General features: G+C 46.2%; 1 protein-coding gene and 1 long non-coding RNA gene across 2 annotated transcripts; both read right to left on the reverse strand.

Moving 5' to 3' along the window:
* Window positions 1-1,098: 1,098 nt before the first annotated feature.
* LOC146178526 (uncharacterized) lies at window positions 1,099-6,822 on the reverse strand. Its single transcript, XR_014700868.1, has 3 exons — window positions 6,730-6,822; window positions 5,168-5,199; window positions 1,099-1,254 (listed from the first exon to the last, which is right to left on the reverse strand). It is a non-coding gene; the product is annotated as an uncharacterized LOC146178526 (long non-coding RNA).
* A 781-nt stretch (window positions 6,823-7,603) lies between these two features.
* On the reverse strand, window positions 7,604-23,085 carry LOC146178527 (uncharacterized). Its single transcript, XM_084579990.1, has 5 exons — window positions 23,078-23,085; window positions 21,304-22,134; window positions 20,590-20,845; window positions 12,131-12,474; window positions 7,604-7,655 (listed from the first exon to the last, which is right to left on the reverse strand). The coding sequence occupies exons 1-5, from the start codon at window positions 23,083-23,085 to the stop codon at window positions 7,604-7,606; spliced, it is 1,491 nt and encodes a 496-aa protein (XP_084436116.1).
* Between the last annotated feature and the right edge of the window lie 1,604 nt (window positions 23,086-24,689).

Here is a 24,689-nt window from a genome sequence, read left to right on the forward strand (position 1 = left end):
CCAGAGCAATAGCTATAGCGGTCTCCTCGGCTTCCTCAGGGGTGGTGCCTGAAGGTAGCTCGAAAGTTAGGGGGGGAAATGTATTAAAATGGCCTTTTAGTCTAGATATTGGTCAGCTTCTTTTCCTTCCGAGTGCTGACAATTGTCAGCACTCGGAAGGAATCTTCCTAATTTATGGGTCCTTTCCCTGTTCATTGTACAAATGGGCCTGCACAACAGGGGGGGGGGGGGGGGACTTCGTTACGTGTGGATTAATGCAGAGCGGCTGAACGCGTCACGGTTCTGGTTTGCCTTTCCTGCCACCTGGTGTAGTCTGATCCTCATCGCCACGGTTATTAAATCGGGTTCCCGAATCCTTCATGTACCCCCCTGGAGCTTGTACTCTCCTTGTGTCTTCTCCCGTGCTTCGGAGGCGGCCACGTCGTCTCCCTTATCAGAATCTGTCGCCACCTTCCTCTGTGGAGCGGCAGTATCTTGTTGCCGGGACTCGCCTCTGGCCAACACGTAGTGAGCACCGCAGTCCTCTTCAGCGGCTTGTGTGGCATTTTGTTTCAAGAACGGAAACAGCACAACGACAGCTCCTTGCTACTGCAGGCCGGCCGGCCGGCGCTTTGTCGCCCCTCAAAGCGTTCCGCTCCACCGACGTCGTCGAAGACGCCACCGGGGCCACAACTCAAGAAACCTGGCAGGCCTGGTCACCACATGTAGGCAGTAGTACTTCTGGCAGGCCTGGTCACCACATGTAGGCAGTAGTACTTCTGGCAGGCCTGGTCACCACATGTAGGCAGTAGTACTTCTGGCAGGCCTGGTCACCACATGTAGGCAGTAGTACTTCTGGCAGGCCTGGTCACCACATGTAGGCAGTAGTACTTCTGGCAGGCCTGGTCACCACATGTAGGCAGTAGTACTTCTGGCAGGCCTGGTCACCACATGTAGGCAGTAGTACTTCTAAGTAGCCCAAAGGGCACAACAATGTACTGAAACGCGTTCAGGCCACGGGGAAGGAAGGTGTTTGGCCTTCACAATTGGGTGAACATTTATTTGGTGAACATTTCTAAACATTTAATGCAATTTAAGATTTTTTCACACACCAATGATTTCACATATAAACAAGTTCTTTTATTTAGATACATCACTGTGCGATCGCTGGGTGGCTCCTTCATAACACTCTTCCGCAAACTGCCTAATTTTTTCTCGAATGGTTGGCTTGAGACTGTCGACGAGGGGTTTTACAAGCTGACGCAGGTCCTCGTCCTAGACATAATGGAACAATGGTGTTACCGAGAAACAAACAAAGCCTTCGCACAAAGACAAATGACGTTTTAAAGCTAGATAGCACCATTTGACCACTTCATCAGTCATGTTTACTTTGACGACGCACAAACCGCAAATACGTACAATAAGCTTAAAATGCATCTTTTCTAAGGATATGAACAGAGAGAAAGTTATATTCTCTGCAGGAATAATGCTTTTACATGTCAAATTTTTGTATTTCAATAAAAACTCCAACTCCACAGATAAACTAAAGCGCAACTTTCTCAGATTCCCTTTTTTATGAACTGTCAAACATTTTAGAATTTCGATGCAGTCGAACTCGGATATATTGCATTATATATTACTACCCCCCCCCCCCCCCCGGACATCCCATGCAATAGTATAGCAGTGCTATGCACGTTTATCGACTCCCGCTCACGAAGCATTCGATATATCAAACAGCGCGCCGGGCCTCAGAGAGGAACTCTTACCAACGACGCTCCCTGCGATTACTGCGCTTATGGAGGCCGATTGTCCTTAGCTAGCGGCACTAACGCTTTAAAACAGTAATGAGGCGAACGGCGAGTCCACTTCAAAGTTACCTTCATACAGGCGGGCTTATTTTGAAAAAAAAAAAAGAACGAACAATAACAACGCTGTCTTGAAAGGAAGACCGGGTTCGGAGCATCTTTCGTCGCACGGTGGTACAGCCTAGCTGACCGGTGGCTCTAACGTGGCTTACTTAGTTGATGGAGGCAACAAAGAAATCAGCTATATACCGCATTTTAGATTATTTAGTTGACATATTTGCTTTTATAGCTTAGTTAGACCTTTTATAACCGGCGGTAGCGTTTCCCAAACCACCATCCACTACAGCTTTGATGTGAGCCCCAACTGCAACGGCACATCTGCAACGCGTCGCAACACGCAAGACGCGCGAGGTCCAACACTCCGGTCTGGTTCACGGAGCCACACACGCATGAAAGCGCGCCCCGAGCTCCCTCCATTTTTTTGACGCTGCGCGGTACGCGAATGCGCGCGCTTGTGCCTTGCGGGTCAGCGCACTCGCTGCGAGAAGTGTGCTGCCAATGTGCCGGTGTGAAGCACGTCACTGCAGGAGGAGAGGAGCAGAGTGCCTAGTATGTGTGCGTAATTCCGACCCCTCAACTGTGGGCTCGCGCAACTTCTTTCTCCTCACTGGTTGCCTCCGAGCGGGTTAAACGGCAATTGCTACCGAGAGGTGTGTCTGAATGCAACTTAAAGGTCACATACACTCACTGAAGGCAAGAAATTATTACGGTGAAGGTAATTGAATAGTGTTATCGTTATGATGCCGTCACCTCGTGGTTCTGTTCACGGCTGGTTTTGCGGCTATTAAGAATTAAAAACATCGCATAATGCAACCTAAAGGGGAAAGAGCCCTTTAAATGATCTTAATAGCTTATTCTTTTTTCAAAGGGGACGCTCCTATATTCCATCCATTCATCCATACCCTTGAGATAACGGAATCACGCAGTGTGGGTACATTGAATTCACGTTTTTTTGTCGCAGAGTTCATTTGTTGGCACATGCTATCGATTTATCTCGATATTCCCAAGTAGCACAAAGTCGGATATGGTGTGGGTGCCCGCACTGAACCCCTGGGTGCAGCCCATACGGGCCCCATGCGGGTTACGCAGTTTGCACCCACAGGGGCCCCGCGTACGTGGGCTGCCAAATTTTTCAACGATCGGTCCCAACTGGCATCCATGTTGGCAGCCCAAATAGCCGAATGTAGGCAGCATACCAAAATCACTAATTGGCCCTACTTTTGTACACGCGAGTGGCGCCATATTAATCGACGTTTTAATTTTCATGTCTGTTAATACCTCCCATACCCGAATTATGGAGGCTAGCCTGATTTGGGCTGGCCCACGTGTTGCTCTGATGGGTTGAATGTGGCGTTTTCTGGGCTGCCCAAGTTCTATTTACCATCTAGTGTAAAATACTGAGCAGAAATTTTTTCCTTGCATTCTATACTCAACAACATATTAGAAATTTATTCCGAATAGTATAATAACGTGAGCTGGCCTACATTGCCCCCCAAATGTTGGTCTAAATATTATTTTGGTGCTGTGTGTCGAATAATGTTGTTGCGACTGTCGGAAGAAGGAAGAGAAAGTACACGGGCCTGCTAGTGGCCCTGTAGTCTGTACCCACATTGACACGTTGTTTTGTTAGTACTGAAGGAAGAAGGAAAAGAAAATGCACAGACCTGCTACTTGCTCTGTAGCTGAGCCACACCACTGCCTCAGAAAGGAGAAGAAAGAAAAAGGGAGAGAAAGGCGCGCGTCGCAACAGCCGTCGTCCACCACCGAAACGGCAGTGGGTGCAATGACGGCCTTCAACAGATAGAAATCTGGTGGCAGCTAGTACCCGCCGCAAACGGCGGTTTCCTATACCAGTCCCAGTCCCGTAGGATCGCAGCCACCCCTCCCTGCTTACTCCGCAGGGAAGATTATTACACCAAGCTAACGGTATGACTTTACAGATTCTAATGGGACATTATTAAGCATATACATAGGACTTGTTACATTAGTTCGAGATACCCTCATTGATTTGAATGTGTTAATGTTTAATTGCATGCACCATTTACTGCCCCATTCGCTAATATTATTAAGGTCATTTTGGATTAATAGGACATCAGAATATCAGCAAGTTTACGGTACAAGACACAGTCATCAGCAAAAAGGCAAATTTTCGAAGAAACACAGGAAGGCAAGTCATTTATATAAATAATAATTAAGAGCAGTCCCAGAACCGACCCTTGCGGAATGCCGGACCGGACTGGGACAGAAGGTGAATTGATTTCATTAGCATTTACAAATTGTACGCGGGACGTGAGGAAAGCGTGGATTCAAGTAATTACAGCAGGGTCGATGTTTAGAAAGCTTAGTTTATGAAGGAGTAGTGCGTGGCTTACCTTGTCAAAAGCTTTAGAGAAATCAAGAAATATACAGTCAGTTGAAAAGCCAGAATCTAAATAGGCATGCAAATCATTAATGAAGGAGACAAGCTGAGTTTCACATGAGAATAGTTTACGGAATCCATGCTGTGCACTTGAAAAAAAGTTATTTTCGAGAAAGTTAACAAGGATGTGTGTATATAATGTGCTCCATAATTTTACAAGGTAGGGATTTTAGGAAAATAGGCCTGTAATTGAGCCCTCATCACGCCTATATGATGCCAAAATGGGAAAAGCACGGGCAGGCCCGATTTGGGCTCGCTCATTTGATACCTAAAGGGGCCCTCATGGGTATCATTGTTGTTGCCCCAGCCCAGCTTGCCCATACGAGCCCCAGGGGGGCTCTGTATTGTGTGCTACTTAGGTTCCCTTCGAAGTCGATATATCCGGGTTGGACTGTAACCCATAAGCCTGTAACATAAACATCGCAACTCGATAAACTACTTCTGGGACTCTTTATACCTAACATAACTGATGCCTCAAAATTGATTGCGCAGTCCGCAGCTGCTTTACATAAATGAGACCTTTGCTAAAGCTCCCATAAGTGATGTAAAATTTCTAAATGTAATGCGATTAACATATTTAGTTGACCTGCTCTGAGCACTCTAGAAAATGTGCAATTACAGAACTCCATGTTCTATATACTTTTGTAACGAGGCTATAAATTAAAAAAAAAAAAAAAAAGAACTGAGGAGGAACAAAATTCGCGACACTGTATTTCTTAACTTTTGACAAAAGCTGTTATGGATTCATTGTTTATAAGCAAAGAGATTACGTATTCACTGTTTACTTGATATAAACGATTTGTGACAAAGCAGATAGGTTCAGGAAAGACTGGTGGACGCTAGCTAAAAATGGAACTACAATGCAATATTAAAATGATGAGCTTTACAACGCTATTGTACTTACCGTCCAAGTCGAGTCACCGGCACCCCTTTCGCCTATGTAGAAAGCAAAGCAGTGGGAATTAAAAAACACCCACAACTTCAGAAGACGCTAATCCTTACAAAAACTGCTAGACATTAAATTAAATATATATTTTGTTCATGCGTCTGCAAACGGGGAATAGAACGTATGTGCAAGCTATCCGCTTTCAGTGAAGCCCACCAAAAGTATCACAATTTACCCGAAAACAAACACGCGATGTAGTTTGCACACTTGAGCAAAGCTATTTTGCTTCGCAAATACAAAACGTGGACGTATATATATTTCCTGAGATCAACTATAGCGCCCTAGCAAAAACTACATAGACCATAAATACATGGCGTAGGCAGCATGCCCAAATGTGTTGACCACTTGTACGAAGCAAGAAAACGTGATCTAATGGACAGACTGATTTAAACTCCTCGAGTCATTAGATCGAGAATGACAGTTGTTTCCACGAAGGCCAGTGGATCATGATACGCACGGTTCACACTGACCGATTTTTTATTATGCTTGCTCATCATTTACATCATCATCAGCCGGAGTACACCCACTGTAGGGTGAAGGATTTTCCCAAATTCTTCCAATTTCTGCAGCTCATGACCCTAGAAAAGTTTTCACCTGAAACTGTGTTCTGTCCCCCCCCCCCCCCCTCCCAAACGATCTCGTTGATGCCAATGGCTTGTCAACTAGGTATTCCCCTTTGATCAGGTAATATGGTAATAAAGATTTTGGGAGATGAAAGGTCGCTCACCACTGCGTAATAACTGTGGCCTCATTAAAGCATGTAGACGTCTTTGTCTCAACGGCCTTCTTTGAGGAGCATCTGAAGCACTTTAACGGATCTGTATCCGACTACTGGTGGCCTGGTTTGGTTTGGTTTGTGGGGTTTAACGTCCCAAAGCGACTCAGGCTATGAGAGACGCCGTAGTGGAGGACTCCGGAAATTGCGACCACCTGGGGTTCTTTAACGTGCACTGACATCGCACAGCACACGGGCGCCTTGCTGCAGCGAAAAGCGGCCGCCGAGGTCGGGATTCTATGAAGGCGAAAAGCAAGGCGCCCGTGTGCTGCGCGATGTCAATGCACGTTAGAGAATCCCAGGTGGTCGAAATTTCCGGAGTCCTCCACTACGGTGTCTCTCATAGCCTGAGTCGCTTTGGGACTGGTGACCTAAAGAGATGCCTGGTTGCGTACAGATGGGTGTGTTCTCTGTATAGTTATGCAAACGCAACCACGGAAGCATGTCATGAAGACACGACCACACTGCCAACACATAATCAGCCAGCGAATTTTTCAATTCCGGTGGTAGAGGCTAAGGCAGTGGACAGACATTTTCAACGTTGTGGTGGCTGGTGAGTGCAGACTCGATGCTATGTTGTGCACTTTTGCAGCCCCCCTCTCCCCCCCCCTTTTTTTTTGTACGTTAGAGGGAGCGGGGGGCAGTAAAAATGGACGACCCAGCTATGAGCCTGCACACACCTCACTTTGAGGGAAGGAATGCGGCACTGCTAGTGCAGTAAAATAATGTGCAAAGTAAGCCTCACCGCCTGCTACAGATAAGGCAGCTGCAAATACGTCCTGTACCAACGGCGTGGAAGGGTCGCCGGCGATGGCATCCAGCTGCTGGAGCTCGGAACTGAGGAGGAAGAGAGCAAGGCACACATCAAAATAACGTAATTATTAACGCATGCCAAACACCGCCTGTAGTGCGAGAATATATTGGAGGGTCAGAGCCTCATAAGCACAACTGAAGAAGCACAACTCAATGCAAATGTAATGGCACTTATTGGCGAGATTTTTGGTGCGCGAGCTGCATCGCTTAGGCTTTAGGAGAGTTCTCTTGGGTCAATAAATGAGTCACAGAGGCACTGAAGCTCGGCTGGTGCACGATCTAGTGCTCTGCGCATGCGTGACGGTATAGTGCATTCGCCGGATTGCAATGGTGTGCTCTTCGTAGGCGCAATGGTATAATTCATCAACTACCAGTTTTTTTCTTCCAAGGCTTGTTTCCAGCCAGAACTGGTAGCGATCGCTGGTTCAGCAACGGTGAAAACAGATGAAAATGGAGCAACAGAAACGACAGGTTGAATCTGCTCAAACTCCTTCGCACAAATATTCTCTTTCGCACATGCGCTTGTCGATAGTAGACGCAAGCAAGAAAAGGTTGGTTGGTTGGTTTGTGGGGTTTAACGTCCCAAAGCAACTCAGGCTATGAGAGACGCCGTAGTGGAGGACTCCGGAAATTTCGACCACCTGGGGTTCTTTAACGTGGTTTATTACAGGCGCTATCCTGTCGTCTGGCTCCGTTGCTCGCCGTTGTGAGAGTGATGTCACTTGTTAGGCTCGATGTTTTGCGGCTTATATTAAAACGAGCCCCACCGCACTGACACGTCTGCAAGTGGTTATATGGGGGAACGCCTAGATGGATACGATGAGCGCGGGCTCATCTTCCCCATGCACCGCGGCGCACCTTAAATTGGTTTACAGCAAAGTAAATGCAGTCTCTTTCACACTTTTTTCCGTACATACCTGAATCGCGTCATAAGGAAAGAAAGGAAGATGGCAGTAAAAGCGAAAAGAGCAGCAGTAGTGCAGAGGTACAGAGTAATTTCGCCCACCTGCGAGCAGCAGTAGTGAAGGGGTACAGAGTAATTTCGCCCACCTGCAGATCTTTAACGTGCACTGACATCACACAGTACATGGACGCCTCTCCGTTTCGCGTCCATTCAAACGCAGCCGCCGACGCTTGGGTTTGAACATGGGAACTCTGGCACTGTACTCGAGTATCTTAGCCAAAGAGCCATCGCGGCAGGTACTGTAGCAGACCGAACTCTAAAACGACATCATAAGTCCGTTCCACATGATGCGATTCTTGCGCAGCAGAGTGCGATTTCAGCCGCAATGCGACAGAAATGCTCGCCGCTCTCGTCGCAGAGCCACTGCGACGGGCTTCCAACGAGTTGGTCGCATTACCGCACGGCCGGTGCGACCGCTGCGACGGGGCCAGTCGTCAACCAATAGGATTCCGAGGCATACGTCACAGGAAACGACGGAGCGGAAGCTGTCGAAGCCGACGAAACTCGGGCGAAAAAGCAACAGCGGCTGTTCTCTAGATCTTCAAACGAGTGCCTCCTGTCAAAAATATACGTGTAAAGAAAAAAAAATGGTCAAATTATGTAAAGCGCTTCGACTCGATACGCTGTCACGCGTAATCAGCACTAACGGTTTGTCGGTGTTCTTTGCCGCTAAAACGCACAAGACTGCAGTGCCCTTCAGAGAAATCGTGATATATATATATATATATATATATATATATATATATATATATATATATAATACTGTGTACTCTCGCGCAATAACATAAAGACACTATATCACGTTTGGCATTTATTTTTTGAAAATAATTTCTTCGGAATCATCGGCCGCTCGCGTCGCACCGACATAAATCGCAGGGCGGCGCTGTCAAGCATGTGAAACGTGCTGATGCGATTGCCGTCGCAACGACAGTGCGACCGGACCGAATTTTGCCGTGCGCGTCGCAGCAGGTGAAACGGGCTATAGACGTAATACGCCACCACGGTGGCGCAGTGCTTAAGATGCCCGACTATTGTACCGAAGTACCTGGGTTCGATCCCGACCACTGGCGGCGGCGCTTAGCTTTCAGTATTTATTAGATCGGGTTAGCATCGGTCTGGCCACCAGCATGCGATGCTGACTAAGGCTACGAAAACTGCTCCTTGTATAGCTCATAAGGGCAAGAGAAGAGGTGCGTTGCTCGCCCAAGACTGAGTAAGCAAGGTGGATGGGGAAGTAAATGTGGACGTCCCACCTGCTGAGACAGCCCCGTTACCCCCAACCATGGCTATGAGCTTTCCTAGTCAATAAAATACGTTCAAAACTCGGAGAGTGTGGCAGAGATGGCAGCGCTGGGCTAATCGCATACCGTCATCAAGGGCGTTTCATTTCTGTTACCTCACGCGTCTCCTCTCACGTAGCGTTTGAGGTGTCCACCGAAAAATGGGGGTTTTGGCGCCTCGAAAACATAACTGAGACAAATCGGTTTATAGGAAACGAATGGTGCAAATATCCGTCAGACGGTCTGTGGACGCCTGAACTGTGCCTTAAGAAAAAGATGAGAGGGAAAGGAGAAATAGAGGAAGATGTTTGGTTTGCAGGGTTTAACATCCTAAAGCGACTCAGGCAATGACTAAAGCCGTAGTGGAGGACTCCGGAAATCTCGAACATCTGGGGTTCATTAACGTGCACCGACATCGCACAGCACACAGACGCCTCACTATTTTCTCAATCGAAACGCAGTTGCTGGCGGTCAGGATCGAACCCGGGTACTCCTGCGCAGTAGTCGGGCATCTTAGCCACTACACCACCTTGGCGGGTTAGAGAAATGTACAGGCTGCAGTAATTTCGATCACCTGGAAAGCGCCTCTTTATTTTATAATACCTGCCGAATATGGCCGATCCGACCGTCACGGCCCTCTCCACCTTTCTTACTCCCCCCCCCCTCCCCCACCCCCTTCATTCGAAAAGTGAGAGAAGGAATTTTGAAGCGAAAAGATTCACTAGGCCAGTCAATTGAACTGGGAACTGTGTCCAACACCAGGGTGAGCGTGGCATCGTCATCAGAAAAAGCCACAGCTGCGCATGCGCGAAACTGCGTGACGTCAGAGGATAGGCGCAGGTGGTCGAGCCGCCGAAGTCAGATGAGAGGCGCATGCTGGCTCTGCCGGTTGACCTTTAGCTGCTGCCGCGCGCTGCGGCAGATACGCGGCTGTGGTCGGAGCGGTCGGTATATATCTAGGAGCTCTCTAAGGGGAGGCGGCCACGGAAGAAGAGGATGCTGAAGTGGTGGCGTGGAAATTGGTCGAGAAGGAGCGGAGAAATGCCAGATGTAGGGCTCAACAAGCTGCTGAAACGCCGGAAGAGCGGGAGGCTCGCCTTGTTACACGGCGACAAAGAGATGCTGAGTGTCGTTTGAGTGCACGACAACTAACGAAGATTCCGAACGCAGAAAAGAACGATATAATGAGAGGCGTCGAGACAAACGAGCAGTGGAGACCACTAAACAAAGAGAGGAGCGCCTGGCGAAACGACGACGACAAGAGGCTCAAAGACGGCTTTCAACTACCACCAGTTTTAACAGCGAGCAGAGTGAAAGTGACGAGGCCATCGACGACGAACTGAACAGTCGCCGGTGTAGAGACTACACATTGAAAGTGCGTGAAAGTGCTGGTGCTACAAAGATGGTTAAGACTGAGTTTAAGGACTATCCGTTCGGTCATGGTTGTGACGTCTACGAAGCCATGACATCGCCGTAACTTTTCGCTTCTGATATCCGGGCTTAACCGAGCTAAGCCCCAGCAAATTTTTTTTTCACAACGTTCTTCCGTTCTTCGTGGGCTGGTTATCGCCGAGCTGCAACAAGCGCTGGTTTTAAAAGGAGCACAGATAGAGGGGAGCGCAGTGGCTTGTTGGAATCATGTCCTTGAAACATTTCAGCGGTAACCCTGAAACTGCTGGGCATAAATATGAAAACAGAGGGTAAATATATTATTAAATTTAGCTATATTTATTTTCGATTCATTTATGTCAAGTGAAGAAAATATAAGGCATTGTAAATCTTCCCTGACAAGGCATTTTTGAAACTATCAAGTGTCCAATAGCTTTCAAGTCGCAGCTCTGCTTTTGCCAAGATACACTGCTAGTTACGGCGGCAAAGCTTTGTCTCTGTCCTCGGCGGCCCACCGCTAAAATTGTTTCAAGAAACGGAAAAATGTATTAGATAGTCGAATGCATCGCGTTGCGGTTTATGCCAAAGCACTTACTGGCTGCCAATTATCTTACCGGCTTGGCATCTTTTTCTGTGACTGCTGCGCTGAGGGTATTCATTTGCGGTCAGGTCCGGCTGTTTGGTTCGTAATATACGCGAAGGAATAACTGCGCGAGCGAGACGCTTTTATGGGTGGAACGAACGAAACCAACAACTTAAAACTCTATTCGTCCCGCAAGGAGGAGCAATGAGCGACGTAAACGCTTTAATCAACGCCTCAAGTATATCAGCCGCGATGCTCACGCGATAAGCCGAGCAGACTCCGCACCCGCCTCTGCAAACGGCGAGCAAAGTTGCCGCTCCAGCCGATATGGCATTTGAGAAAGCGCCACGCCACGGATGAAGCGAAAGTTACACTACAAGGAATATGAAGCGAGAATCTGGCAGTCGAGCGGTGAATGAGTGGGAGCAAGTGATAACCAGAACGCCAACCCCCCGCGCCCGGTCGCAACATGACGCAAGGAACCCTTCGGTGGCGTCTTGGCATTGGACCACCCTAGTACTATAACCTAGCGGTAGCGCCACATGCAGCAACTCATTAAAGTGAGGTGCACCGATGGCTCCCATTGCAAAGTGGGCGATTCGGCTGGCACAGCAAAAAACTGGTAGGACGCTTAAGCTCCGCCTTTCGGAGTGGCACGCGATAACGTTAGCGAACTTCGCTCGCATTCCATTCCATTTCGTTGCTCCTGCACTTAAGCAGCACTGCGGTGTAACTCATTACACAGCACCGATAATGCGCGTCTCGGGCACACTTCTGTCGCATTGCTTCTGCCCCTCGTGACCGTCTATTCCAGAGAGCGTCATTAATCGGATTCCACACTAAGCCAAAGGGAAACTTGTTACCTTATAGTTTTTAGCACGAATCCAAAGCCCATCTCCTGCAAGCCGAAACATGCTAGAAATCTAGCCAAAATAAAGATATTTCGAACAAAAAAGAACAGAGAAAGAGTCCAAAATGAAGAAATGTTGGCGTGCGAACATGAAGGGCTTCGCAATGCTCAGCCATTATTCTTTACAATTTCAGTACTCAATGTGCAAATCAAAGGAATTCCCGAGCACAAGAAAAGACGAACAGGGAACATAAACTCAAAACATACCTGTCAAACTCGGGAGCAGCAGCCTCTTCACCACTGCAGTTGAGACTGCAGAGTCTCTGTGAAAATTCGTATAGGTTGATGTGAGGCACTACTGGTCGGCGGCCTTGCCAGACAACGTCGCAATGGACCATCTCATCATGGCCCACTTTGCCGAACACGTAGTCGACCGCCACGTGGTCACCGCAACGAAGCAGACGTCTGAGGTCGCCAACGACGCCCCTTCCGTTCTTGTAGAACAGGTCGCTGGTAAATTCCATGAGGCGTGACATCTGCCCCTCCATCACCTCGACCACCGCCGCAGACTCGAGAACCTCTAAGATGGTTCCTTCGACATTGTAGTAGGGCTGTACCACAGGTTCAGTGCAAGGAGCCTCCCAAGCAGCAGCTTCCTGTAAAAAACTGGTTCTTCAAGAGTCTCCAAAGCTGGGGCAGATTGTTGTCAGAGAGAATATACAGTGTCCCCTCGCCACGCTCATTTACTCTTTTCATCGGGCAATTGTTTACGTACTGTTTGTAACATAAAACACCAATGTAGTGATCGCAGTAATATCTGTTCTTCAGGAAACACTCAGCAATAGTCTCAGTTATAGATGCACTCCTTAGAAGTATTGTGAGAGAAGGGGGGAAAGAGGGGGTGAGAGAGAGCTGCGGACTTGGAGGTCTCGTGAATAATTCTGACCGTCTTGGGTTCCATAATATCCACTTAAATGACACGGAACATTGCAGTCCTACGCTGTCATCGTCAATCTAGGCGTGTCAAGCTGCACAGCATGCGAACGACAACAAATGGCCAATCAGCCACTCAGTGAGGAGACTCGGTGATGTAGCATTTGGACTGTGACGAGTTATCTGCCGTGGTGAAACATACATTTCAATACTAGTCGTCCAGACATGCGAACGGCAGTTTAGACGCACGGTTGCTACTCCAAAAAACGACTTCCTTGAGGCTTTTTACTATAGACACCGCAAATGAATTCGACTTTCATCTCCACAGCTACATGCTTCTTAAAAAACCCCCCAAAGATTGCGTTTCCTGAGCTGACTGCTGTACCCGACGACCTGACCCAAAATTTCATAGCCTGACCAAGCACCCTGGGTCATAAAGGCTAGTTCTTCGAAATTGCTTCGACGTGCTTCACAACATTTGGCCACCGTGGTTAGGCGCGGGAATGTAAGAGGAAATCACTTCGCACCTGTCTTCTCTATTGACCGTCATATACTGCGGATTCTATGAAAATAATTCAAAATTCTTAAACGCAGACCTGCTTGCAGTTTCCCAAGGGATCCCATGGCCAAAGTGGTCGCTCGCATTAAGTTAGAAGAACGGGCTTTGATTTAGGAGAACGGGTTAAAAACTCGCCATCAATAGAATTTAACCCGAACACGAAGGAAAATATTAGAGCGGAGCTGCGACATCAAAACAAAGTTTGAAACAAAAACGAAATAAAAAATATGAAGCGGCCACATATGGGCGTTCCCGCGATGCATTAAGTAACATTGTAAAATCTCGCGTGTGCATTTAAACAGGGAGTCTTCTTTTCCCGTTTCGATAATTTTAAGAAACACAAGAATGAAGACCAAAGCATAGGTGTAAATGAATACTTAGTGTAACGGTGGCTTATTACAGCTGCATGTAATGAACTTGGTTATAAATTGTCACTAATCCAAGGAAATATATAGGAAATATAGGTTCGTATGTGCTAGACCAACTTTTGAATGTTTCCCGTCAGGAGTGGCTTAGTGGACAGCTCAGGTTGATTAAGGAACCTAGTGGTCTTTGACGTGCGATGCCATGTAAGTGGGTTAAATAATCTGCCTCCTTCAGCAGGCTGCTAGCTAGTTGTGACAACGCAGACAGCGCGACCTTGAAACGGCATTCATGCACTAAAAGAAGACGTTTTTTTTTTTTCTTTTTTTTTTGTGAGCTCGTCGCACATAAATTACGAGCATGCATAATACAAAATTTCTGCTTCCACCTAACCAAACCTGCAGAAATCAGCACGCACTACGAAATCCGGTTAACCTTCAAAATCTTAATTTCTCCACAGCGCACGGCAAATCTGAGTATAAGCACAGCTTGAATGTGTTTTGGTGCGTGTCAACTTGAATGTCTGAGGAAGACGTGCAAGCTGCTTTCGAAACAAAGTTAAGCTGGAACATCTCTCCCTCCTTGAAGGTTTGGTTTGTTTTGATTTGTGGGGTTTAACATCCCAAAGCGACCCTCCTTAAAGGGACAAGAGTGGACGATAGTTGTTCTTTTTGGCACAAACAATTAACTGGGCCCCAAAGCAAGCGCAATGGTGAAGGATGGGCATTTGTTGGGCCCCTGCCACAGCAATATGTGAGCCGAGTTTTATACAGTGCAATCGGTTTCGCTTTATTGAATTCACTCATAGAAGAGAGGGTGTAGCACATGCATTTTAACTGAAGTAGACACTCACGTGTAAAGGCATTGCGTCCATAGTCATAGGTGCACCACGAGCTGGAATGAACCAACAAGGCGATTAAATTTGCTTCTAAAACGTTGCAGAGTATTTGCTTTCGAAACAGGGCTAGGCGAGAGCAAACTAACCACAAGAAAATCACAAGTTCAAAAGAGAATGCGCCTTCCTTGGCTAGCCTACAGTGAACCAGGATTTCGCACTGAAATATTGACTCAACCATACTGAAATTCTGAAACTAGAACACTAAATGAGTGTTCTAGTTTGAATAGAAAAAAGAAAGGTTAGCGGCACATAGATACCACGTGCAAGGACTTGGTGGTCCGCTTTCAAACGTTGAAGCGCGCTCACCGGAGAAACCTGCGCCGATAGAAGGGCCAAAAGCCCAGCCAAAGAAGAGCTGCCTATTATACAATCTCGGCCGCTGCGCTACGCCTACTCGGGTGTAGATAAAAACGTCCCCAGAAATATATCCCCGGAGAAAACGCCTCCGGAAGAAAAGGTCCCTGGGAAAAAAACGTCACCAAGCCAAACATTTCCCATACATATGAGTTGTTCCGGAACTCATTTCGCAAAAATAAATATCGGTCCCCAGTTTCCGAGCGCCTCTAAACGTTTTTTTTTTCTTTGTTTCGTCATCCAGTCTTGGCATAAGAGAAAGGAAACTAAAAATAAATATCGGTCCCCAGTTTCCTAGCTCTTTAAACGCTCAATAAGACAGGTTCGCCACCTGGGCACTACTGCTCATTAAGAATCGGCGGATTGTACTGCTGGTTGTCGAGAAACGCCCACGGCACCCAAGATCACTGGAAGACCCTGTCACGCCACGACAGTGCAGCATGTGTCATGTCATGAAACATCATACTACAAAACAATTCGACCTACAGTGACGCCGTTGAACAGCTGATTATCCAGATTAGCACTTGCCCTCTGCCAATAGTTTTCCTTTGCCATAATTATTTTTCCTATGAATGTCCCGCATCAGTATGTGTACTTTGCCGTTTGGCCGCTTTAAACCCGCCGGGTGAATGCGATGCACAATTTAGTACGATTCGAAGGTTATCGCGCGGCCGACGACCAGCCGTCCAGAGGCTTAGCGACCGGATTTTGAAAAATGAAAATCGTGATTTCATATTATTCTCCCCTTCGTTCGCTGTTCTCTGCTACAACCATTACACCCGCGACGAACTCACCACCCTTTCTCTCTATTCTAAAGCTTTACATTCGTTGCGATAGAGTGGGACTTCGTTACCTCTCATCTTCGCGGACAATAACTGAATTTGTGGGAAAGATCTGGTAAAGAGTGCTTAGCGGGTTTAATCTAATGTTCTTCAGAATACTGTTTAGGGGCCATAATTCCTGCCTCAGCCGCAGTGACGTTACACACACCAGACACAGATTCGAAAAGATTCATTCCAGATAATACCGGAGAATTCGTCCCGTGCAATGCGATCGCTGTTTCTTAGTTGAAGCAAAAATTTAAAAAAAAATATATATATATACCTGCCCAGAAGGAGGTGGCGCCCGCTTCAGAAACAGCAAAGAGAGTGAGGGAAGTCAGCCTGATATCTGCCTCGCTTACGACAGAGGATTCTCGACCAGGGGGTCTTCACGTTCTCGGTCGACGCTCACGCGATAACCTTCAAATCACGCTTAGCTATACCATACAATATTGCAGCACCTCAGGGGGCGCGCATTCTGCGCCTTTAGAAAGTGGAAATAAAAAAAAAAAAAGCTATGGGAACAAATACAACTAGGTTCAAACAAAAATCATAGAAGATGCAAAGTAGGATCAGTAGAAGTCGGTGATGGTAAAGGAAATTCATCTCTGGTAAGCCGTAGACCAGGTGAGGCGAAGCTTGACGTTGCAGCCAGTTTGACTGCACCGAATTGGGGACATTTTGAAGCGAAAACTTCACTACGCCAGCTTTTCGCGCTGTCAGCGTCCCGAAAACATTCAAGTGACCTTAACGGATACTGCGTCTTTCCTTTCTTATAAACCACTTTACAATGGAAGCGAAGGCTTCATTGTTGTTGTTGTGTCTGTAGGAAGAAGCAATAGAAAATGCACGGGCCTGCTACTGGCTTTGTAGCTGAGCCACCTCCGCTGCCTCGTGCGGACAGGAGAGAAAATAGAGAAGAAAGAAAAAGAAGAGGGAGAGAAAGACGCGTGCCGCAACAGCCGTCGTCCACCACCTAAGCGGTGGCGGGTGCAATGACTGCCTACAGCAGATAAAATTTCGGTGGCTAGCTAGCCCCCGCCGCAAGCGGCGTTGACCTTCCGTCCCAGCCCCGTAGGGCCAGGAACTGCCACATTTAATAAATGGGCAGGGGAGGGGAGGGGGGAGGGGGGGTGTTAAGAATGGCTTGCACCTAGTGATAGAAGGTACGCTGTGAGCGTTACAGCGATAGCCTCTTTAACACCCGCTTTTCAATCCACGGTTTCTTTTTTTCTTTTTTCATAATTTCTATACAGATTAGGTTTTGGGGAGCCATACTTTTGAGTGGATATGCCACGAAACTGTGGACGCGTACACGTAGCCATATTTTTTCCTATATATTGTATTTCATATTTTTTCCTGTGTATTGTACATTGGTTTATAAGAAAGGAAAGACGCAGTACGTATCTGCCAGACTAGAGAGAAGGAAGGTGGAGTTGGAAGCGGAGAGAAAGAGGTCCCGTAGTGGAAGGCCCCGTAGGGCCAGGAACAGCCACCTTAAACGAAGAGGCAGCCCTTGGTTGTGCGATGTCCGCGCACGCTAAAGGCCCAGACGTGGCAAAATTGTACAAGCCATTCTTAACACCCCCCTCCCCTCCCCCGCCCATTTATTTCATTTCGCAAATGGGGAAGTTTTCTTCCGGGGACATTTTTCCGCGGACGTGTTCTTTGGGTTGGGTTGTGTTGAGTTTTATGGCTTATAGACAACTAAGAGCATCAGCGCCAAACTCAAAGGGTAAAGCAGTTATTGTTAAAAATAACTCTGAGTTTAGTAGCTTTACTTCTTTTAAAAAATCACAAATAGAAGAAATTTCGACAATGGCATTCTCTCCTAGCAAAAGACTTGGATGAAATGGAATGTGCTTATTATAGAAACACATAAAACGTTTCCTCCCGATTTCCTCATATTTCGAGCATGATATTAAAATGTGGTTTATTGTCAGTTTATTGCATGCCTCACATGTAGGTTTTTCTTGTCCGAGGAGTATGAAGTGTGTGAGATGTGTATGTCCATTGCGGAGGCGACACAGGATCACTTCTTCAAAAAAGCGCTCTTTATGACTCGATGACTTCCATTCTTGAACTATAGGCTTTACTAAGTGTAGCGTGTTATTTGTTTCATTATCGCATGAAGCCTGCCATTTAGCTCTTAGTTTAATTATTATAAATTTTGTGCAGTCTTTACGGGGTATGTTGACGTGATTTATTTCAGTGTCATGTGCGCGGGATGCACATTCGTCCGCTTTTTAATTCCCCCTGATCCCCACGTGGCTGGGGACCCAGCACATTTTTATAATCTGTCCTTTTTTATTGGCATTTACGACATTGTGGATGATATCTCCAATTAAGGGCTCCGTTGCATTGCATTGCATACCATTGCATTGAAGGGCTCCGGTGCATACCATTGACCTTTAGCATCACCCCTGGTGTGACGTCATGCCATCTGCCGCAAAAACCTGGGGCCCAACGCGCGCCGTCAGCCATGCGAGGCGGTGCACACCAACGCCGCCTAACTCCCGCTCCGTTGAACTCTTGTAATTTTGTTATGTTTTCTTTCATAATTTTTTAACCGCGACAGAAATTGCATAACATTCCACAGTGAAAATTTATGAACATTCAGGTAGTCGCACTGTTTGTTCCCATTTGTCGTGAACTGGTTGGTTTGTGGAGTTTAACGTCCCAAAGCGACTAAGGCTATGAGAGACTCCGTAGTGGAGGACTCCGGAAATTTCGGCCACCTGGGGTTCTCTAACGTGCACTGACATGTTGCACTTCCAACAGATTTTGTTTGTTTTAGAACCATCAGTATAAAATGCTGTATATTACTTGTATGTTTCATCTACTGCGAAAAACTCCTGTAATATGTGTTCACGTGGGGTTTGCTTTTTATGGAAGCGTGTTAGCGTGAAGGTGCATACATCGGGAAAACTGTACCATGGCGGAAGGGGGTTAGGTGTCTGTGCAACATAAGAGCATTCAGTTTGTTAAAATCTCTGCATATTTCTTCAAAGAGAAGGATTAGTGGTTCGGTAGCATGAGGTTTGTTGCTGAACAGCGTTCTGGATGGTGCTGTTGTAACGACAGTGTAACAGAGGTGTTTAGGGAGGGACATTTTTTTTAAATACGAACGCGCAGGTAAGCATCCTTCTATCTTCAAGGGGCGGCTCATAAGTTTCCACATACAGACTACTTATGGCGGACGTTCTGTATGCCCCGGCTGACAGTCGAAGGCCTATGTTATGTACTTGGTCCAGTCTTTTTAAATATGATGGTCTAGTGGAGCCATAGAGAATGCATCGATAATCTTAACAGGAGCGCACTACAGAGCGGTATATATGCAAAAGGCAAGTCCTATCAGAGCCCCAGCGTTTTCTTGAGAGTATTTTTAGAATGTTGAGGGCTTGAGAGGCCTTTTTTTTTTTTTAGCTGGTTTATGTGCGGAAAGAACGTAAGCTTTCTTTCAAATGTTATACCAAGAAATTTGTGCTCTCGTTTTACTGGCAGTCCAGCTTCACTTAGGTATAAAGTTGGATCCGTCTGTAAGCCTCTCAAGTGAAAAAAAAAAAAGAACAGCCACTGTTTTTTTGAGGGGAGAATTTAAACCCATTCCTGTCTGCCCATGTAGCTAACTTATTCAATGTTATCTGTATTTGCCTCTCTCAGAATGATATGCTGGATGATGTACAGGCAATTTGCAAGTCATCAACGTAAAGCGAATACATAACAGACTTTGGGATTGCTTTACTTATATACTATTCATTTTCACAACAAACAATGTAGTGCTTAAAACACATCCCTGTGATACGCCATTCTCTTGGATAAATGTTTTTGGCATAGTTGTGCCTAGACGAACATTAAATGAGCGGTTGAGAGGAAGTCACTCGAGATGTTTAGCATTCTCCCACGGATGCCGAAGTCGGCAAGGTCACGCAATATTCCGAACCTCCAAGTTGTGTCGTATGTCTTTTTGAGGTCGAAGAAGGCCGCTAAACAGTGCTGTCTGTGTATGAATGCTTCTCTGACGGTATTTTCCAGACGAACAAGATGGTCAGTTGTACAACATGCCTTCTTAAAACTACACTGATGAATGTGAAGAAGCTCTTGGGATTCTAGGATAAACATTAATCTAATATTAGGAACACTCTCAAATGATTTAGCCAGACAGCTAGTTAATGATATTGGCCTATAACTGCTGGCCGAAGTTGGCGGCTTGCCAGGCTTCAAGAATGGTACAACAAGAGCTTTTTTCCACGCCTCCGGTATCTGTCCTACTACCCATATCATGTTGAAAAACTTTAGAGGTGCTTATACAGATGGCTCAGAGAGGTGGGACAGCATGTCGTAATGTATCTCGTCGGTGCCTGGGGCACTCGTTTTGCCAGTAGATAGAGCTCTATGAATTTCTTGTATTGTGATTAAACTGTTAATCAGTTCATTGCTGCACCGCTTGTTTTTCAGCTGTGATTTGATATCTTAAGAATGATTCTGTGTAGTGGTTAGAGCTAGACACTCTGCAGAAATGTTCACCGAGTATATCTATCTGCCTGCTTCTCCAACTAGTTTGCACACCTGGAGGCGTTAGGAGAGGGACTGTGTTGGGGGAGTAGGTACCATCCAGTTTGTGAACCTGTTCCCATACCTCGGATCCCTAGCCTAACGCTTTAACCAACTGCGCCACACCCGGTATCATGATCATAATTCCCCTTGTCTACAGTGAGGATGATAGTAACGGGAATCCGCGAGTGACAGATATAGCGCCATTTCTTTCCTGTAGACAAATTAAAGAACAGCGGCGAACTTTGATGCGTTCAACGGAACGCTGGTTGTTTTCACCAATAGGCGTGCGATGTATCATCAACTGGCTACTCTTGAGCTCACCCTCTGACAAGCCGGTCGCGTCACTGCTAAAGGGAGGTGTCCGCTGCCCGGAGTAGCTGGCTTCTGAAGGCAGGCTACATGTGGTTGTCAGCTCCGCCGTGGTAGCGATTTCTGCCATGACGCTTCTGTTAAGGTCATTGAGATACTCAGTCAGACTGGGAGAATGGGCGGGCTTACTGCACAGAGAAACAGTATGTAATAATGAGCAAGATAATGCTAGTGAGATGTTCAGTGACACACACTTTCAGCATAGAGCGCAAATGCATGCTTAAATACAGAGCGCAAAGTAAAATTTACACTGGCTGGTCTAAATTGTAGGCGAAAATAGTGCAAGGAGTGCGAGCACTCTGTCCACGATAATTTACTATACAGCACTATCTTCAGCACTCATGTCGCCCTATTATCTCTTAGGGGCATGCCTTGCAGTTAGGGTTCAAAGTAGATCTCAAAACTAATACAGTCTGCCAGCATCAGCACTGATACTTCTATGATCAAAGAATATTTATTTCAATTTTACTATGCATGAACTCTGCTGTGTTTTAAGGCACGGATGCCGTGCTTTTTACTTTAGTGAATCCTACGTTTAAACCTCGTCGCTGTGAGAAAAAAAAAAGTTCAAATGTGCTCAACTTACGAAGGAACGATGGGCTTGTAGGAATTCCTCGCCTGCGCCTCCTTCGCCCTGAGCTGTCGGTTGAATTCTTCAGGAGCAAGCAGGGGTGCAGGCAGGTAAGGTTTCTGCCCTTGCCATGCGACACGACAAAACACCTCTTCCTTGCCCAAGCTTGTTGTGCCAACCATGTAGTCGACATGAACAATGTCATTTTCGCGAAGCATTTCATTCAAGGGCCTTATTTGCACTTCGCCGTCTCTATAAAAGGTAGTGAACTCCACTTTTCTGAAGCCGTTCAGTTCCTGTACTTCGCACAGCGCACTGCGCTCCCCCACGCTGACCACAACGCCCTTGCTGTAGGAGTTAACTTCGACGGGCGGCGCTGTGCCGGAAGGAGAGCAAGGCTTGTCAGACGCGGCGACGTCGTTCTGCAAGCCAGCAGAGTCCGGGATTTCTTCAAATGCGTCGCCTGTGACAAGACTGACAACATCGCGGAACACACATTCACTGTCATTCACGTGGGGCCTAGATGGCCGCTTTCCGGTCCACATCAGCGTTGCCACCCAAATGTCGTCACCAATACGGACCGCGTCCACAGACACATCCACTGGATCAGAAAAATCAGAGTTTTGGTGAAGGTCTTCGAACGAGCGGATTCTTCTCCCCGAGCAATAGACCACCCTGAGGGGGACGCGCACCACGGCTTCGCGTTCGAAGCAGAACACAATGCCGACATGCGCCGAGTGATCAACGAAAACCCCTCGCTCCCCTGATATCTTTAAATATGATGCGAACTCGTCGGTCTCCAGTGACAGCGCCGCCATGTCGCTGTCCGAGAGGTACGACTCGTCACTAAAGAGAGAGGGAAAAGGAATGCGAATAAGCATACATGGCAAAATTACTTTTGAAAAGGAATTAAATTACATTACTAATTACTTTGCTGAAAATCGCAGAAAAGTAATTAAATTACATTACTCATTACGGCTCCCCAAAAGTAATGAAATTGCATTACAATTAATTCTACTGAGTAAGTTAATTACTTTGAAATTACTTTTTAGTGTTCATAAATGCAAAAACTAAACAAAGCTATAAACAAAACAACTTGTTCTCCAGAGTATTCTAGTTGACAATAGTTCTGCTCAATTCTGTCTCCTTTTGCCAATCCGTTACGCTGGCTTCGGATTGCAGCGCGTCGTTCCTGCTTTCGCGCACTCTACTTTGTTGTCTATTGAAGGAGTGATGGCGCACTCTGGTAAAAGTAATTACGAGAGGAATTAATTACTTTGCAGCGAAATTACTACCAAAAAGAAATTCACTACATTACTAAATTACCAATTCGAAAAAGTAATTCATTACATTACAAATTACCGAAAAAAGTAATTAAATCACAGTAATTTCAGTACTGTAATTCAATTACTGCCATGTCTGCGAATAAGGCAGCGTTCACGCCTGCTGTATACATTAATGTTAAAAAATCACAGCAACTGAAAACTATCCAGTACACATATATAAATAAAGCACTTCATCACTAACATACGCACTACGTGCTGTTGCTTGCACGCACATCGCCTGTCTCAAAACGGAACTGGTTTACTGAGCACGAACAACTGACCGAATCTCACTGCAGAATCTGCATTGGAGAAGTGCGTAAGCCGAAGCGTTGCTTTGTTGTCCGCGAGATGTGTCAGCGGGGATTCCGCGAGTGATAGAGAGATGCAGGGCTTGTCCTTTCCTGTAAACCACTCAGTTGACTCTAATTACCTAATTAACCCACATCAACCCCTTTGTCACTTACTTGCACATCTTTCCTTGATGCTCAATCCGACGGTACGATTCTTTTTTCGATATACCAACTAGTTCGTATTTCGCGACTAGGCCCTTTCTTTCCTGTGAACCACTCAACTCGCCTCCGTCGAAACTTAACTAGAGCTACTGAAGTGGTTTACAGGAAAAGAAAGGCCTAGTATCTGTCACGCGCGGAAGGGGAACTGGTTAGTATATCGAAAAAAAAAAGAATGGTACCATCGTAAAGAGCATCAAGTAAAGACGAGTAAGTGGCAAAATACGTTTCGGTTAATTAGGTAATTAACAAGAGGTAAGTGGTTTACAGAAAAGAAACGGCTTTAGGTAATTAACTAGAGGTAAGTGGTTTACAGAAAAGAAACGGCCTTAGGTAATTAACAAGAGGTAAGTGGTTTACAGTAAAGAAACGGCCTTAGGTAATTAACTAGAGGTAAGTTGTTTACAGAAAAGAAACGGCCTTAGGTAATTAACTAGAGGTAAGTGGTTTACAGTAAAGACACGGCCTTAGGTAATTAACTAGAGGTAAGTGGTTTACAGAAAAGACACGGCCTTAGGTAATTAACTAGAGGTAAGTGGTTTACAGAAAAGAAACGGCCTTAGGCAAAAAACTAGAGGTAAGTTGTTTACAGAAAAGAAACGGCCTTAGGTAATTAACTAGAGGTAAGTGGTTTACAGAAAAGAAACGGCCCTGAAAAATCTCGTAGACAGAAAAGTAACGTTTAGGCTTACGCAATTCTCCAGTGCAGGTTCTGCAGTGATCTCGGAAAATTTTAATGCTTAAGCATTGCATCATTATATATAGGCGGGCTTCGCGTGGGCATAACATGTCGGCGCTGTAATAGAGGAACTAGTTGGTATATTGGAAATAGGATGGTACCGTAGGATAGCGAGTCAAGGAAAGATGTACAAGCGAGAAAATAGTTGAGATGGTTTAATTAGGTAATTAGAGCCAATAACAATTAAACTTTGTTCATAGAAAAGGATAAGTACAATATCTGCCACGCGAGTAGCAGATACAGCGCCTTTCCTTTGCTGTAGACCAATTATAGAACAATTGTTTTGCGGACTGATTGATGGATTTATAGGAAGGGAAAGGCGCGGTAACTGTCTCACTTGTTTTCTGTGGACACCGCAACCGCGCCGTAAGGGAAGGAATGAAGGTGAGAGTGAAAGTGGAAAGAGAAAAAGAGGAGCCGTAGTGGAGGGCTACGAAGTAATTTCCACCACCTGGGGATCTTTAACGTGCGCTGACATCGCACAGCACACGGACGCCTGTTGTGCCGCGTAGTGGAGAGCTCCGTAGTAATTTCGACCACTTGTAGAGGCGTCCGTGTGCTGTGCGACGTCAGTGTACATTAGATAATCCCAGGTGATCGAAATTACTACGGAGCCCTCGACTACTGCACTCCTTTCAATTTTTCTGCTTTCACTCCCATCTTCCACCCTTCCTTACGGCGCGGTTAAGGTGTCTATATTGAACAAGTGTGGCAAGCATTGCGCTTTTCCTTTTCGTGAACCAGTTGTTAATGTCCCTAATTAAATACGTAATTAAACCGCATCGACCATTTTGTCGCACACCTTTCCTAGTTCCTCTTTTACAGCGC

The sequence above is a fragment of the Amblyomma maculatum genome, chromosome 9 (assembly GCF_055883805.1).
Source record: "Amblyomma maculatum isolate TAMU_Amacu chromosome 9, ASM5588380v1, whole genome shotgun sequence".
Lineage (NCBI taxonomy): Eukaryota > Metazoa > Arthropoda > Arachnida > Ixodida > Ixodidae > Amblyomma > Amblyomma maculatum.